The sequence below is a fragment of the Schistocerca americana genome, chromosome X (assembly GCF_021461395.2).
Source record: "Schistocerca americana isolate TAMUIC-IGC-003095 chromosome X, iqSchAmer2.1, whole genome shotgun sequence".
Classification (NCBI taxonomy): domain Eukaryota; kingdom Metazoa; phylum Arthropoda; class Insecta; order Orthoptera; family Acrididae; genus Schistocerca; species Schistocerca americana.
In genome coordinates, this window is record NC_060130.1 from 868,017,376 (window position 1) to 868,031,796 (window position 14,421).

Consider the following 14,421-nt stretch of genomic DNA (forward strand, 5'->3'; position numbering starts at 1 on the left):
CAATACCTTAATCTTTTCAAACTAGGTTAAAAACCTTGTGACTTGAACTCCACATGAAATGAATCATCAAGCAGTACATGGGAAAAATTCATCATCATCAATTCACCAGTTCTCGAAGGTTCTGAGACTCCGCTGTTCTTTTCTCAGGAACACACGTCAGGTACGGGCTGTGGCTCCAAATTTTGAACAACTGACTTGTGATCTATCACTTGTTCTGGCTACACGTTTGAGTCTGTAACAGCCACAATTGTACTTATTTCCTGTAAACAGTCCCCCTCATTAGTTTTTTTTATACCCTTCTACTTCATTTAAACTTTCTGATACCTATTTGTCAGTTATTCCTCTAGTTTTATATGATTCCGCGCGATCACCTTTGTTTGTTCTATTCTGACACAGATTCAGCCTCCAGTTTTTGCCTAATTTCTATACTCTGCTTGTCCAGCTTGATTGATGATGTATTAAGGTCAAGAAAAATCATCAGATTTAATCAAAAAATATGTTATGTCTTTACATTTTTCAATCTATGTAAGGAATGCTGTGAAACCTTATTGTTCCAATTAGTTTCGCCATTGTTTCTAGTTTATGTGGGTAACCAGAGCTTACTTTGTGTCTACTGAATACAAGTGACTGGTGATCTACTCATTTAAATAAAATGTCTGACAGACAGGGGAAGTTTTTTCAAATTTAAATAAAATTTAATTCTCCTTACCAACTCATTCCATACCATTAATAGAATAATTATCCAATTACAATCATGTAGATACTACCTAAAAGTTTTCTCTGCAATCTTTCGTGCAACAAACGTGTTCCATATTATAATGTACCTCGTGAATATGATGTGTGGATCATGGAACTAACTAATGGACACTTCGGTGAGCTTCCAATCTCCTCAATGTACTTACTATTACTCTGTAGTAGTTTCACCTCCTTCGATTTGCTTAAAAAGCCTTGTATGAAATCTATGTAACTGATGTTGTGCATGAAGTTTTGGTTAATTTTGCATATGTCAGTATTGCCAGTAACATATTTACTTTCTAATTTCAGTGACTTGATAACTGAACCTTTCTGTTGCTTCCCTTTCATCTTTTCCATTACATTCTATGCAGTTTTGATCTTAGAATAAATATAATGAAAGGAGTGAAGGTAACAACTCATTGTATAGTGAAGACATTGAGCACATTTAAAAAACTAGTGCTCCGATCCTCTTTTGTACTATTTCTTAAGACCTCACAGTATTTTATGTAATGACCTACTGATTCTGATGCCTTGTGTTACCCCCACTGGTTGTTTATCACTACTGGAATTGTGTTTTATGCATCTTAGTAGAAAGTAACTGCCATAAAACTCGATAAATGCATTGTATTTATCATTCAATCTGTGTGCACTGTTCACCATTTAGAATTGTCACCGTAAGGTAATCAACCTCCTCTGATAACACGTTAGTAACTCCTTTTGTGTGTGTGTGTGTGTGTGTAAGGTAATCAACCTCCTCTGATAACACGTTAGTAACTCCTTTTGTGTGTGTGTGTGTGTGTGTGTGTGTGTGTGTGTGTGTGTGTGTGTGTGTGTGTGTATGTGTGTGTGTGTGTGTACGTACCTTTACGGTGGGAATTCTATATGGTGAACAGTGCACACAGATTGAATGATAAATACAACACGTTTATCAAGTATGATGGCAGTTACTTTCTACTAATATGCATAAAACACAATTCCAGTAGTGACAGTCAACTGGTGTGTGTAACAAAGCATAAGAATCAGGCACGTTTGTGTTTTATGGCTTTTACAAACACTATTTTCTCATTTTTCTGATTTTTTCGAGGGAAAGTATATCCTGCTTCAGAGAATTTATGACATAGTTTTAATTTCTCTGTGTGTTTGGTCATTACTGCCTTTGTGTCTACCATTACAGAGAAGTGAAATTTTGTTACAGGAAATTTTGATGGATGTTCCAAGGAAGGGAAAGACGAAATTGGGGCTATGTGCACAATCCTGCCTCTGGAATATGAGGACAAGTTGGCATACTATAAAGATCATATTGCCCAGTTACATGACATGAAGAACAAAATCAGAAGGGAAACATTAGCAGAAAGAAAAAAACTGTATGAACTTTTCACAGCAGAAGTTTCTCGGTACAAAATTACTTATTACTATTATTTTGTAATAATGTTCTTTTATGGTATTATATTTATACTTTGAAAATTTTTGTGCAATAATAAATATTATATCATTTGTCAACAATAGTCACTAGTTTTAAATTGAAAAAATACCATAGCAGCTGCATCAGTAAGAATACAAACTTATGGGACTATTACCTCAGTAGAAAAATATTCTGTTAAGCAGTAGAAATCTGAAGCGCTAACAAGAAACTCCTTGTGTGCAAGTTCACAAGTTCAGTCTTTAGTAAAGCTCATTTAAATTTTTGTGTTAACAATTGTGGCAGGAAAAATGTTAGCTGGTAATGACTCACCATATGCATCATGAGGGCAACAGAAAATTATTGTCCAGGATGTGCAGAAATCAACCTTCTATGGGATATATGTATTACACTTCACAAAATGGACATCATTGACATTCAAAAAATGTTCAAAACAAACAGTTAACTTGTACCATGTACACCGAATGGAAAATGGTGTCCCACAGTGACCACAAAGGTTCACACCATCAAGATCAAAGGCAAACTTCCTGGTAGCTACTCCCTCAGGATCTCGGCATTCATTTACTGTGTATAGGCTTGGTGGGCCTGGTGGCCATGGAGTTCCTGAGCTGGGGACTAGTAAGCACCGCCAGTCCCCTTCACCATGAGTTCTGGGCATGCTTCAGCAACCACTGTATGGTGTGGCAGTGGAACATTGTGTATCACAGGGAACGGGGATCTTGGCTTAACTGCCCGGATTGCAAGGATGGTAAAAACCTCTATGAAAAACCCCTCAATCTCAAAGTGTGCTACCCACTGATGAGGTGCATGTTGTTGAGGTGGAACAGTCATTAGCGGGGAACCTCTGGGGACCCTGCTGCACCTCAGTTGTATTAGGCTTACTTAGACTTAGGCACTTATTTCCCTAGCAGCTTGTGGGACCAAGCTGGAACCCTCAAAATTATCTCTTCCTCTATCTCCTCCTCCTCCCCCACCCCCACCCTCACCCCCTTCCCCTCCTCCTCCCCCCCTCCCCCCTCCTCCTCCTCTCAGTGAAAATGGTGGGCCACTGGTAACTATTAACACCAAATCAAATATGAGGGCTGGTGCAGCCAGTCCTTCTGACTCAGGAGTAAAGTCTAAGAGTTTTGGGTTTACTAACAGAACACATGCTGGCAGTCAAAATGTGTTTTTAATAGTAAAAAGGAAAGAAGGCAGCTTCAAGAAAGTTTTGCCTTTCTATATTCAAAAAGGGTTATAAGGCAATGCGGGCAGTTTAAAATCAGTTATGCGATTGCATGGCCTTGAGGTAGCGTTCTTGTTTCCCACACACGGGGTCCCGGGTTCGATTCTCGGCGGATTCAGGGATTTTTCCAGCCTCTAGAAGAGTGGGTGTCTTCATCATCATCATCATCATCATCATCATCATCATCAATCATCCTCATTATGGTCGGAGGAAGGCCATGGCAAACCACCTCCACTAGGACCTTGCCTAGCACAGCGGTGCGGGTCTCCCGCATCGTCCCCTATGCTCCTCGGAGTATGGGACCTCATCATCATCATCATCATCATCATCGTGCAATTGCCTAATGGGACACTTGGTGGAAACACCTGACTCCAACAAGTTACGAACCTACAGAAAGTGCATTGCCTTGGGGAATATGCCATCAAAAGTGAGCTGCACACCACCTTGAATTACAGCAAAGGTGTTGTGACATGCAGGGATCCGGTGGATATTTCCAAGGAGGAACTGAAAGATGAGTGGGCTCTCTAAGCTATACTGAGCATGCAAAATGTCATGAAGTGGGTGGATGGGGATCTTATAAAATCAAACTCCTTTATCTTGACATTTAATTGCATGAAACTTCCTGAGTATGTTAAGGCAGGTTTACTTCATCTAAGCACACATCATGATGTACTCAACCCAATGAGGTGTTTCAAATGTCAGCATTTTGGGTATACTACTCTTTGTTTTCACGGAGAAGCTACTTGTGGCAAATGCAGTAAGGCCGCTGACATATGTGTCCCTTGTTCCTCTCCACTGAAGTATGTGAACTGCTCTGGAGCTCACTCTGTCTGGAGTTGAGACTGTAGCGTGTATCTGGAAGAATGGAAGATACAAGAACTTAAGACTATGAACTGCATCCCATATAAAGAGGTCAAATAAATGTATAAAGCCATGCTGCCCCCAACTTTAACTGCCTCCTGCACTGCGGCTCTTAAACAGCCACTGCAGAAAGCTGATGCTGCAACACGAAAAGAGGTTTCTAGTGTCAGCACTAATATCTGCATTTGTCTGTGCACTTGCGCTGCTGCTGTCCATCCCCCCAGAACTCCAGGAAACGCCATGAATGCCATCATTGTGGAGTGCCCCTCCAAAGGTTCAGCCTGATATGCTGGCCAGTGCTGCTGCAACCACAGCTGCAGTTGTGGCTGCAAAGCTTACACAGGGGAAAAAATCTATGGAAAAACATTCACCACAGATGCAATCAGAAAGTAATCAGTCTGATGACGATGTTACCCTCAATGACATCTATCTCAATTCTTCTTTAGAGGTGATGGCTCTTGATGTTGGTCTGGGGCAATCATCTTGGTCCAAGACTGAGCCTCCATCAATTGTGGGCTCCGCTCCATGGCAGAAAGTCAGGACGAAAATGCTACCCCTGTGATAGATGGCTCCCACCCTCCAGTGGAGTGTTAATGGGTTCAGGACACATGTCAAGGAACTGAAGCTTCTAGCACAGGAACACTTCCTGTGCATGTGTTTGCAGGAAACACATTTTAAAGCATCTGATGGGGCACTACACTCTATTGCAAGAATGACCTGACTGGAGAAGGGGCCAAGGGAGGGGTTACTGTGTTCATAAGTAACATGCACCAATTCTCTGCTCTCCCCTATCTATTGACCTGCAAGCAGTTGCAGTTGAAATTCATGAACTTCGGAGGATTACAGTTTGCTCACTGGATTTACCTTTGCTAGATGCAGTAGACTCTTAGGCTCTCACAGATCTTATGGATCTTACAGAACAACTCCCCAAACCATTTCTCCTTCTGGGAGACTTCAATGCCCATCATATCCTGTTGGACTTGACCTCTACTTGCCCTTGGGGTTGGGTTTTGGAGAGCCTCCTGACACCTCAAGAGCTGTGCATCCTAAACGCTGGTACTCCCACACATTTCTGTTTTGCTACTGGGTCATTCTCAGCCATTGGCCTTTCTCCCTGCTTTCCAGCCCTCACAGACTGTTCAGTGGGAAATTATTGATAATCTTCATTCCAGTCTCCATTTCCCACTCCGCATTTACCTACTGAATGGAGGATTGCTTGAACATATTCCACCAAAATGGATGGTCAGCAGGGCTAACTGGATGCTGTTCAGACAGCTGCCATTGTTCGAACACCATGACAGCATCCAGGAATGGGTGGACCACATCACACGAATGGCTCATTGTGCCGATGACTTATCCATCCCAAAGTCTTCCAATCATCTTGGTGGGCTAATAAGTGCCATTCAGCTATCTGGAACAGGTGGCTCTTCGGTGGTTTAAGTGCCGCCCAACAGCAGACAACCTCATAGCCTTTCGAGTTGTGAGAGCCAAGGCTCGACTCATAATTAAGGAGAGTAAGAGAAGGTCATGGCAAGAGATATTGGACTCCATCAACTCTTCCCTCCATCAACTATTCCACTTGTTCTACCAAAGTATGGGAAGCCATCTGGAGGACTTCTGATAAACACAGTCTTTTACCAATGACAGTGCTGAAACATGAGTGTCTCCAGACAATGCCCGGAGACATTGCTCAGACACTGGCAGAGAATTTTGTAAACACTGCTGTCAATACAAGCCAGGATCTGGAATTTTGTTGCTACTGTGCAACTATAGAGAGGGGAAAGTTGGACTTCAGATCCAACGGTTCTGAGTCTTACAACTCCCCTTTCTCCATGCGAGAGCTGGAATTGGTGCTCTATGAGACATTTGACACTGCACCTGATCACGACCAAATCCGGTAGTGCATGCCAGCAGTATCAAATGAAATACTCTTTGAATGTTTTAATTTAATATGGCAGGAAAAGACCACTCATTTTCCAGTAATTATTGGAGTCTCACCTTAATGAGCTGAGTAGGAAAGACCCTGGAACGAATGGTTAACCATCATCTGATCTGCTTGTTACAGACCAGGCAGCTCCTTCGCCCCTCTCAGTGTGGATTCTGGAGATTTCAATGCACTGTCGACAACCTGACCCTGCTAGAAATGGCTATTCAGCAGGCTTTCCTACATAAACATCACTGTATCGACATATTCTTCGATATCAGTAATGCGTATGTTACTACATGGAGAGACAGTATTTTTTTTTTTTTTTTTTTTTTTAGGGACTGGAGTTGGTTATATGTTGTCAGATCATTTTGAGCATGGTGTCCCTCAGGGCATTGTTTTAAGTGTTACCCCGTTTGCCATAACCATAAACAGTATCACGTCTATGGTAAGGAGTCCTGTACGGTGCTCCTTATTTGTGGATGATTGTGCTGTTTTCTGTTCCCCCTCCACTGTTGCAACAGCAAGCCATCAATTGCAACCTATAGTGCGGAGGTTAGAGGAGTGGGCTGTAAAGACGGTATTTCAATTTTTGGCAGATAAGTGTTATATGTGTGTGTGTGGGGGGGGGGGGGGGGGGGGGGTCTTCTCATATTTTCAATGTATTTTATTTATTTATTTACACATCGAGTTCCATAGGACCAAATTGAGGAGCAAAGCTCTAAGGTCATCGAACGTGTCAGTACATGAAATTGCAACATAAAAGTAATGACAGATAAAAATAAATATTTATGAACTCGAAAAAAGTCAGTCCATATGTTTAAGTAAGTGCAATCAACAATACAATAAGAATCTGCTTAATTTTTCAAGGAACTCCTCGACATAATAGAAAGAGTGACCCATGAGGAAACTCTCCAGTTTCGATTTGAAAGCGCATGGAGTACTGCTAAGATTTTTGCATTTGAGAGGTAGCTTATTGAAAATGGATGCAGCAGTACACTACACACCTTTTTGCACAAGAGTTAAGGAAGTCCGATCCAAATGCAGGTTTGATTTCTGCCGAGTATTAACCGAGCGATAGCTGCTTATTCTTGGGAATAAGCTGATATTGTTAACAAGAAATGACAGTAAGGAATATATATATTGAGAGAAAAATGTCAAAATACCCAGACTTGTGAACAGGGGTCAACAAGAGGTTCGTGAACTTACACCACTTATTGCCCGAACCGCCCGTTTCTGAGCCAAAAATATCCTTTTAGAATGGGAAGAGTTACCCCAAAATATAATACCATACAACGTAAGGGAATGAAAATAAGCAAAGTAGACTAATTTTCGTGTTGAACAATCACTCACTTCTGATACCATTCGAATAGTAAAAATGGCAGCATTAAGTCTTTGAACAAGAGCCTGAATGTGGGCTTTCCACGACAGCTTACTATCTATATGAACACCTAGTAATTTGAACTGTTCACTTTCACTAATCATATGCCCAGTCTGTGAAATTAAAACGTCAGGTTTTCTTGAATTGTGTGTGAGAAACTGTAAAAACTGAGTCTACCATGATTTAGCATTAGTTTATTTTCTACAAGCCATGAACTTATGTCATGTACTATACTATTTGAAACCGAGCCAGTGTTGCACACAACATCCTTTCCTACCAAGCTAGTGTCATCACCAAACAGATATATTTCGGAGTTACCCGTAATACTAGAGGGCATATCATTTATATAAATAAGGAACAGCAGTGGCCCCAACACTGATCCCTGGGGCACCCCTCACTTGACAGTACCCCACTCAGACCCCACTTCACAGCCGTTATCAACATGGTGAATAACAACCTTTTGCTGCCTGTTGCTAAAGTAAGAAGTGAACCAATTGTGAGCTACTCCCCGTATTCAGAAATGGTCCAACTTCTGGAACAATATTTTGTGATCAACACAATAAAATGCCTTAATTAAATCAAAAAATCTGCCAAGCATTCAAAACCTTTTGTTTAACCCATCCAGTACCTAACAGAGAAAAGAGAATATAGCAGTTTTAGTTGTTAAACGACTTCTAAAGCCGAACTGTACATTTGATAGCAAATCGTTTGATATAAAATGATCAATTATCTCTCCCTACACAGCCTTTTCAATAACTTTTGCAAACATTGATGGCATAAAAATAGGTCTAAAATTATCTACGTTAACCCTTTCTCCCTTTTTATAAAACGGCTTTAACTGAGTACTTTAATCATTCAAGAAACTGACCATTCCTAAAGGAAAAATTACAAATGTGGCTAAATACAGGGCTAACATGTGCAGCATAGTACTTTAATATTCTGATAGACACTCCATCATAACCATGAGAGTCCTTAGTCTGCAGTGATTTAAATATTGACTCAATCTCCATGTTGTCTGTATCACAGAGGAGTATTTCAGACATCAATCTCAGAAAGGCATTTGCCATGAATGTTATATGATTTCCTGTAGAAACTAAATTTTTATTTAATCCACCAGCAAAGCTCAGAACATGATTGTTAAATACTGTACATATATCTGATTTATCAGTAACAGAAATATTTTACTATGAACTGACTTTATATCGTCGAACTTACACTGTTGACCAGACACTTCCTTCACAACTGACCATGTGGTTTTAATTTTATCCTGTGAATTAGCTGTTCTATTTGCATACCCCATACTCTTTGCCTTCCTAATAACATTTTTAAGCAACTTACAATACTGTTTGTAATGGGCTACTGTAGCTTGATTATGACTACTTCTAACATTTTGATATAATTCCTGCTTTGTTCTACAAGATATCCTTATCCCACTAGTCAGCCACTCAACCTGCCTATTACTGTTAGTACCCCATTTGGAATGTTCTCATGGAAAGCAACTCTCAAAGAGCATGAGCAATGTGTTAAGGAAAGCATTGTATTTATCATCTATGTTATTGGGACTATAAACATCCTGCCACTCTTGTTCCTTGACAATGTTTTAAAAACTCTCTATTGCTCTTGGATTAACTTTCCTACATAGTTTGTAATTAAATATGACATTGGTTTGAGTACAAAAGCCTTTTAGTGTTAAAGTTTGTGCATCATGGTCTGGAACGCCATTCACGCTTTTACTAACAGAATTCCCATCTAGTAATGAAGAATGAATAAAAATATTGTCTATGGCTGTGCTACTGTTCCCTTGCACCCTAGATAGAAAAACACAGTCTGCGTCAGATCATATGAATTTAGGAGATCTACCAACATCCTTTTTCCTGCTCCATCATATACCACCATTCACTACACTGTCACCTATAAGCTTTGCCAGCCTCCCCTTCCCATACCTATTGAGGTGCAGGCCATGCCTAGTGAAACCCGGTCTACTGATGGATCCAACTGGCACCACTGAAATGTGGCCCATGCTCTCTGCCATCAGCACCCTCTCCAGCCCCATGTTAATCTGCCTAACAGTCACATTAATATGAGGCCGATCATGACGCTGAAACAGTTGCACAAAATGCACGTTTGTGCCATCAGTTTGAGTAGCTATCTTTACCAGGTCACCACTTACATCATATTCCGCGTACTTATCAAGATTATTCCCTGCTCCACCCTCTATCACTATCTGATCCTCCTTCGTAAAATTCCTACGTAACTCCCCTATGCTGTAGGTCACCTGAGTCAACCCTGCGCTAGGCTTTACAATGCTGGTGACCTGGTACTCACTCCCCAACACTTCCTGCAACTGCTGACCCACACCCCTACCATGCAAACTACCTAGAAACAGAACCTTCTTCTTTCTGTTAGACATTGCAACTGACCTAGACCTCCTAACTGCTGAGGACTGCTGCATATTCCCTACATCTACAGCTACAAGAGGCTCCTCTCCACTCGACTGTGACAGTTGGTCAAATCTATTGCATATATGCAAAGTTAACTGTCTGAATACCTCCTCCTCCTCCTCCTAGCTGCCTTCTTGCCAACTGTCAGTTCCCATCCCCCACCACCCTTCACCCTCCTCAACCTATCTAGTTCCTTCTTTGCGCATTAAAACTGCACCTGAAGGGCACAGATGTTAGCTCCTGCTGCTCTATCAACTTATTTATACTACAGATTCTGCCTTCCCAGGAGAGGATCTCACTAAAATACCCACTGGCTTCCCCACTGCATTTCCCCTAATGAAAATACTTTGAACAAATCCCTCACCATAACCAACTACTCACAAACCTACGACAGAGCCCACACATCTTACTCGTGGTAAAATTGTTCAGTTGCTGAAAAAGACTATACGTCTACGTTACCTAAGTTCAGTTACACCAGTAGAACTATTTATAGAACTAACAATAGTGGTCTGGAAATTCTCTGCCTACTAAGAGAGCGACTACTTGTATTAATACTACTACACCACAACTAATACCAATACCAAGAAAACTTCACAAAATTATTAGCTAAAACCAAAAATTCAAGTGGCCACTTTGAACACGCAATGAAGTTAATACACTGAATGAAACTTTACTGAAATATTTCACTAGAAACAATAAGAAATGTCAGCTGAAAACTAAAGCACAAAATTTACTAAACGACTTCAACGCGCAGGAAACTCTAAGAGAACACAGTGAGCGAACGTTTCCAGAAGTTAAATAAATCATTATTTAGCCATAAACAGCTCGAATCACCACTGAAACCTGTTAAATTTAATATCTGTATAACAGTGCACAAATAACTTTGTCAGTACTTAGCTTGATTATGCTGTATATCATAACCAAGTAAAGTATGTTAGCAATCCTGTCTGCAGATCAACACAGTGACACCTTATTAGTATGTTCATCCACATTTGAAACACAATCCGGCAGCATTTCTGCATGGCATGGATTTGACAAGTCCTCGGTAAGTTTACAGAGGTATGTGGCACTAGATGTCGACACACAGGTCATGCATTGCCTGTAAATTACTGGCCAGTTGTTAGTGGATGTGGAGCTGGCACCCAATAACATCCCAAATGTTTTCCATCAGGTTCAGAGCTGGCGAGTTTTGTGACCAAGGCATCAATGTGAGTTCTCAATCATGCTTCTCAAATCACTGTAACCTAATTCTGGCCTTATGATTCTGACAGGTGTTCTGTGAGGTGCCATACCACTGGGGAAGACAGTAATACTGTTAGATGTTGAACCAATGGGGAAGATAATAATACTGCGAGATGCCATCACCTCCGGCGAAGACATAAAGTAGAAAAGATGTGGGTGGTTCGCAGTATTTTTTATGTGGTCCACAGCTGTCAAGATGCATTTCATCACTACCACAGATCCCATAGAAGCCCTGGTGAATGCCTCCCGCTCCCCAAGCTTAATACAGCCCACGTAGATCCCAGTCTGGTAGAGTGCATGTTTTGAACAGCTGTTCGCATGGATGGTGGCGTATTCAGACACTACCATGTACCTGGTTCTAATGAATGACATTATTCCTCTGATCTGTGGTCCATTCTCAATGACCCCATTCCCATTGCAATCTTAATTGATGATGTGGTTGGGTCAACATGGGAACCTGCAGGGGTCACCTGCTGGGATCCCGTATGTTCAACATTGTGCACTGAATGGTGTGCTCTGGAACACTTGTGCCTACACCAGCACTGTACTCTTTTGTCATAACTGTCACAGATTACCACCTATTCTGCCTCACATGGTGAGCAAATCTCAGACCCCCACTTTCTGTGAAGAGGCTCAGGCATCCCAACACCTTGTTGCCTGCTCATGGTGTCAGTGTCCAACTATTTTCCGTAACTCGTGATATTAGCATGTGAACAGCTGACCAGCTTCACCATTTCTGTGATGCTCGTTTGCAAGTGCAGGGCCATAACAATCTGCCTTTGTCAAAGTCCAATATCACTGAATTCCTTGATTTCCAGCCCATATAATTGCTAGAATGATTTTTCATTCATCTCTGGTGCTCTTACATACTTTCCTTACCAGGTCACATGCCCACAACACTACCAGGTGGGCAGTGATTATGAAGTTTAGGCTCATTGGTGCATCTTCAAAGTGACAGTTGGGTATTAATAACCTCCTCCAATTACCTTGGGGTTCGCAGCTCGTGGTTTAGTGGCTAGCATTGATACCTCTGGATCACGGGGTACCGGGTTCAATTCCCAGCCGAGTCAGGGATTTTCTCCACCCAGGGACTGGGTGTTTATGTTGTCCTCATAATTCCATCATTCACAAAGTGATGAGATTGGAACTGGAAAGAATGGGAACTTGTACAGGCACTGATGACCTTGATGTTGACTGCCCCACAAACCAACATAATCATCTCATCATTACCTTGGGATCATCACCAACTTGTAGGGATAAAAATGAACATAACTACTAAAATGGCCCCAGTAATTCAGTATAATATGAACAGATTCATTTAATTGTGAGGAACTGAATCATCTTTCATAGAGAAAATTGTTCTTGTGTTTGTAATGGACATACTTAAGAGCTGAAAATACTTGTGCTAAGAGGCTTTAATCTGAACAGAAACAGTAGATTTGATAACTGGGCAGCAGATACCATTCTTCAGAAAGTTTACTTTCTACCAGATTAGAAGGGGTCACTGTTAGAATACGTGTGTGATTGAAAATAATGATGTGCTCTTTGTATCTGCTACAGTGTGATCGTCTAGGAAGATTGCACTGCAAGATAACTTTCATTGTTGTACTAATAACTGCATCATTGCTTCTGTATTACAGAATTATCAATTTGTTGGCCTATCACTTAAAATGTTCTGTTTTATTGGAGCAAAATAATAACACATAGATTTTAGGTTATGTTACATTACCTGCATGATGAACCTGTTTGACTGAGAGGTATAACTTTTCCTGCATTATTAACATATTCAGTTCCTCTAACTCTTGCCTTTTTAATCACATTAAATTTAAACTTCTCAGAGCTTTTGCTTTTTTTTCTTTTAATTTTTTGACATTGCTTCAAGTTGATGTCATATTAGCTAAGTTGAAAACAATTTTTGTTGTTTCACAATCAATAGTTCATGATTCTTCCATTAGGGCAGCACTAATGTTCATTATAGAGCAGTACACATGTCCAAGATGACATTGCTAAAATGAATTCAATAAAGGAACACAATTCTCTCACATAAGAAGTAAAGGATTATAGTCATTTCTGTGCTGACAAGATGCAGCTGCTGTATGTTGATATGAACCTGTATCTGACTAATGTTTGTATAAGATGGACATATCACCTTTGTAAAATGGCTGTTTCAAATACTGTAACATCATATTGTGGGTTACAGTAGACAGAGATAAGTATTATATTAATAACAAGAAAGAGATATAGCTGCAATTTCAAGAATTTCCTCTTTAGAAAACATTTCAACATTTAGTGTGTCATTTATAAAAGTAGCTACTCCTCCATGGCTAATTTTAGTTCTACAGAAAGAACTTGCTAGCATCCTACAGGAATGTACAAAGCAGATTCAGCTTGTGTGAACCAGTGTTCATCTGTACAGAAGATATGACAGGGGTTTGTGTTTATGTTGTCTATTTCTTACGACTTACCGGTAAGTCTCTTCACATTTAGTGTTGGCAGTGGACACCCACTCAAGAAGTTTAGATATCTACTTTGTCCTAAGTTCTAAAGATTATTTTTTAAATGTTGATTATAGTCTAGGATGATTGGGTCCATGATTTTATTTAGTTCATCTCAAAGTTCCACTTCCAGGATCACTCAAATGAGCTTTCCATTTCTGTTGAAGTGGAGTCCATGACTACTGCTCGTGCTCAGTAGGAGCACATGTTTTAATTTTCTACACAGTTTCTGTAGCTCAGTGTGGCAGTGCTCAATTTCTGTATTAACATACGACCACTGAGGGACATCGTATCACACTGGTATGTTTATTATAGTGACATTTGTGTTGTGTAGTTTTTGTAACATCTTCCTGTGATCTGTTGAGTGCTGGCTTGCTCTCATTTTTGTAAACGCCATTTCTGACACTTATTGTGGTGATTGCCTGCTTTATTTCCTCTTTGATTGTCCTTGGTGTCGACATACTGCACTGGCTGAAAAATGGGGGGTGGAAATTCAACACTGACTACTTTAAATGATGTAGCCAACAGGTGCACATATGCCGTTTTACAGTTCTTTATTTTTTTATTTTCACTGGTCACAACCCCCCCCCCCCCCCCCCCCCCCCATAATACACAGTTACATGGCCAGTGCACTATTGTTTAACTTCTGATAAGTCTCATTAATAGGCTGCAAGCAAACACCAACATACTGCTACAG

The 14,421-nt window shown here is 40.6% G+C and overlaps 1 protein-coding gene across 3 annotated transcripts in view; it reads left to right on the top strand.

Annotated features, from left to right (window-relative positions):
• LOC124554727 overlaps window positions 1-14,421 on the top strand; it is a 137,750-nt gene that overhangs the window by 99,924 nt on the left and 23,405 nt on the right. For all 3 annotated transcript variants that reach the window (XM_047128371.1, XM_047128372.1, XM_047128373.1), the window contains exon 5: window positions 1,931-2,129. In XM_047128371.1, the coding sequence (XP_046984327.1) occupies window positions 1,931-2,129 (199 nt within the window). The remainder of the gene's footprint in view (window positions 1-1,930; window positions 2,130-14,421) is intronic.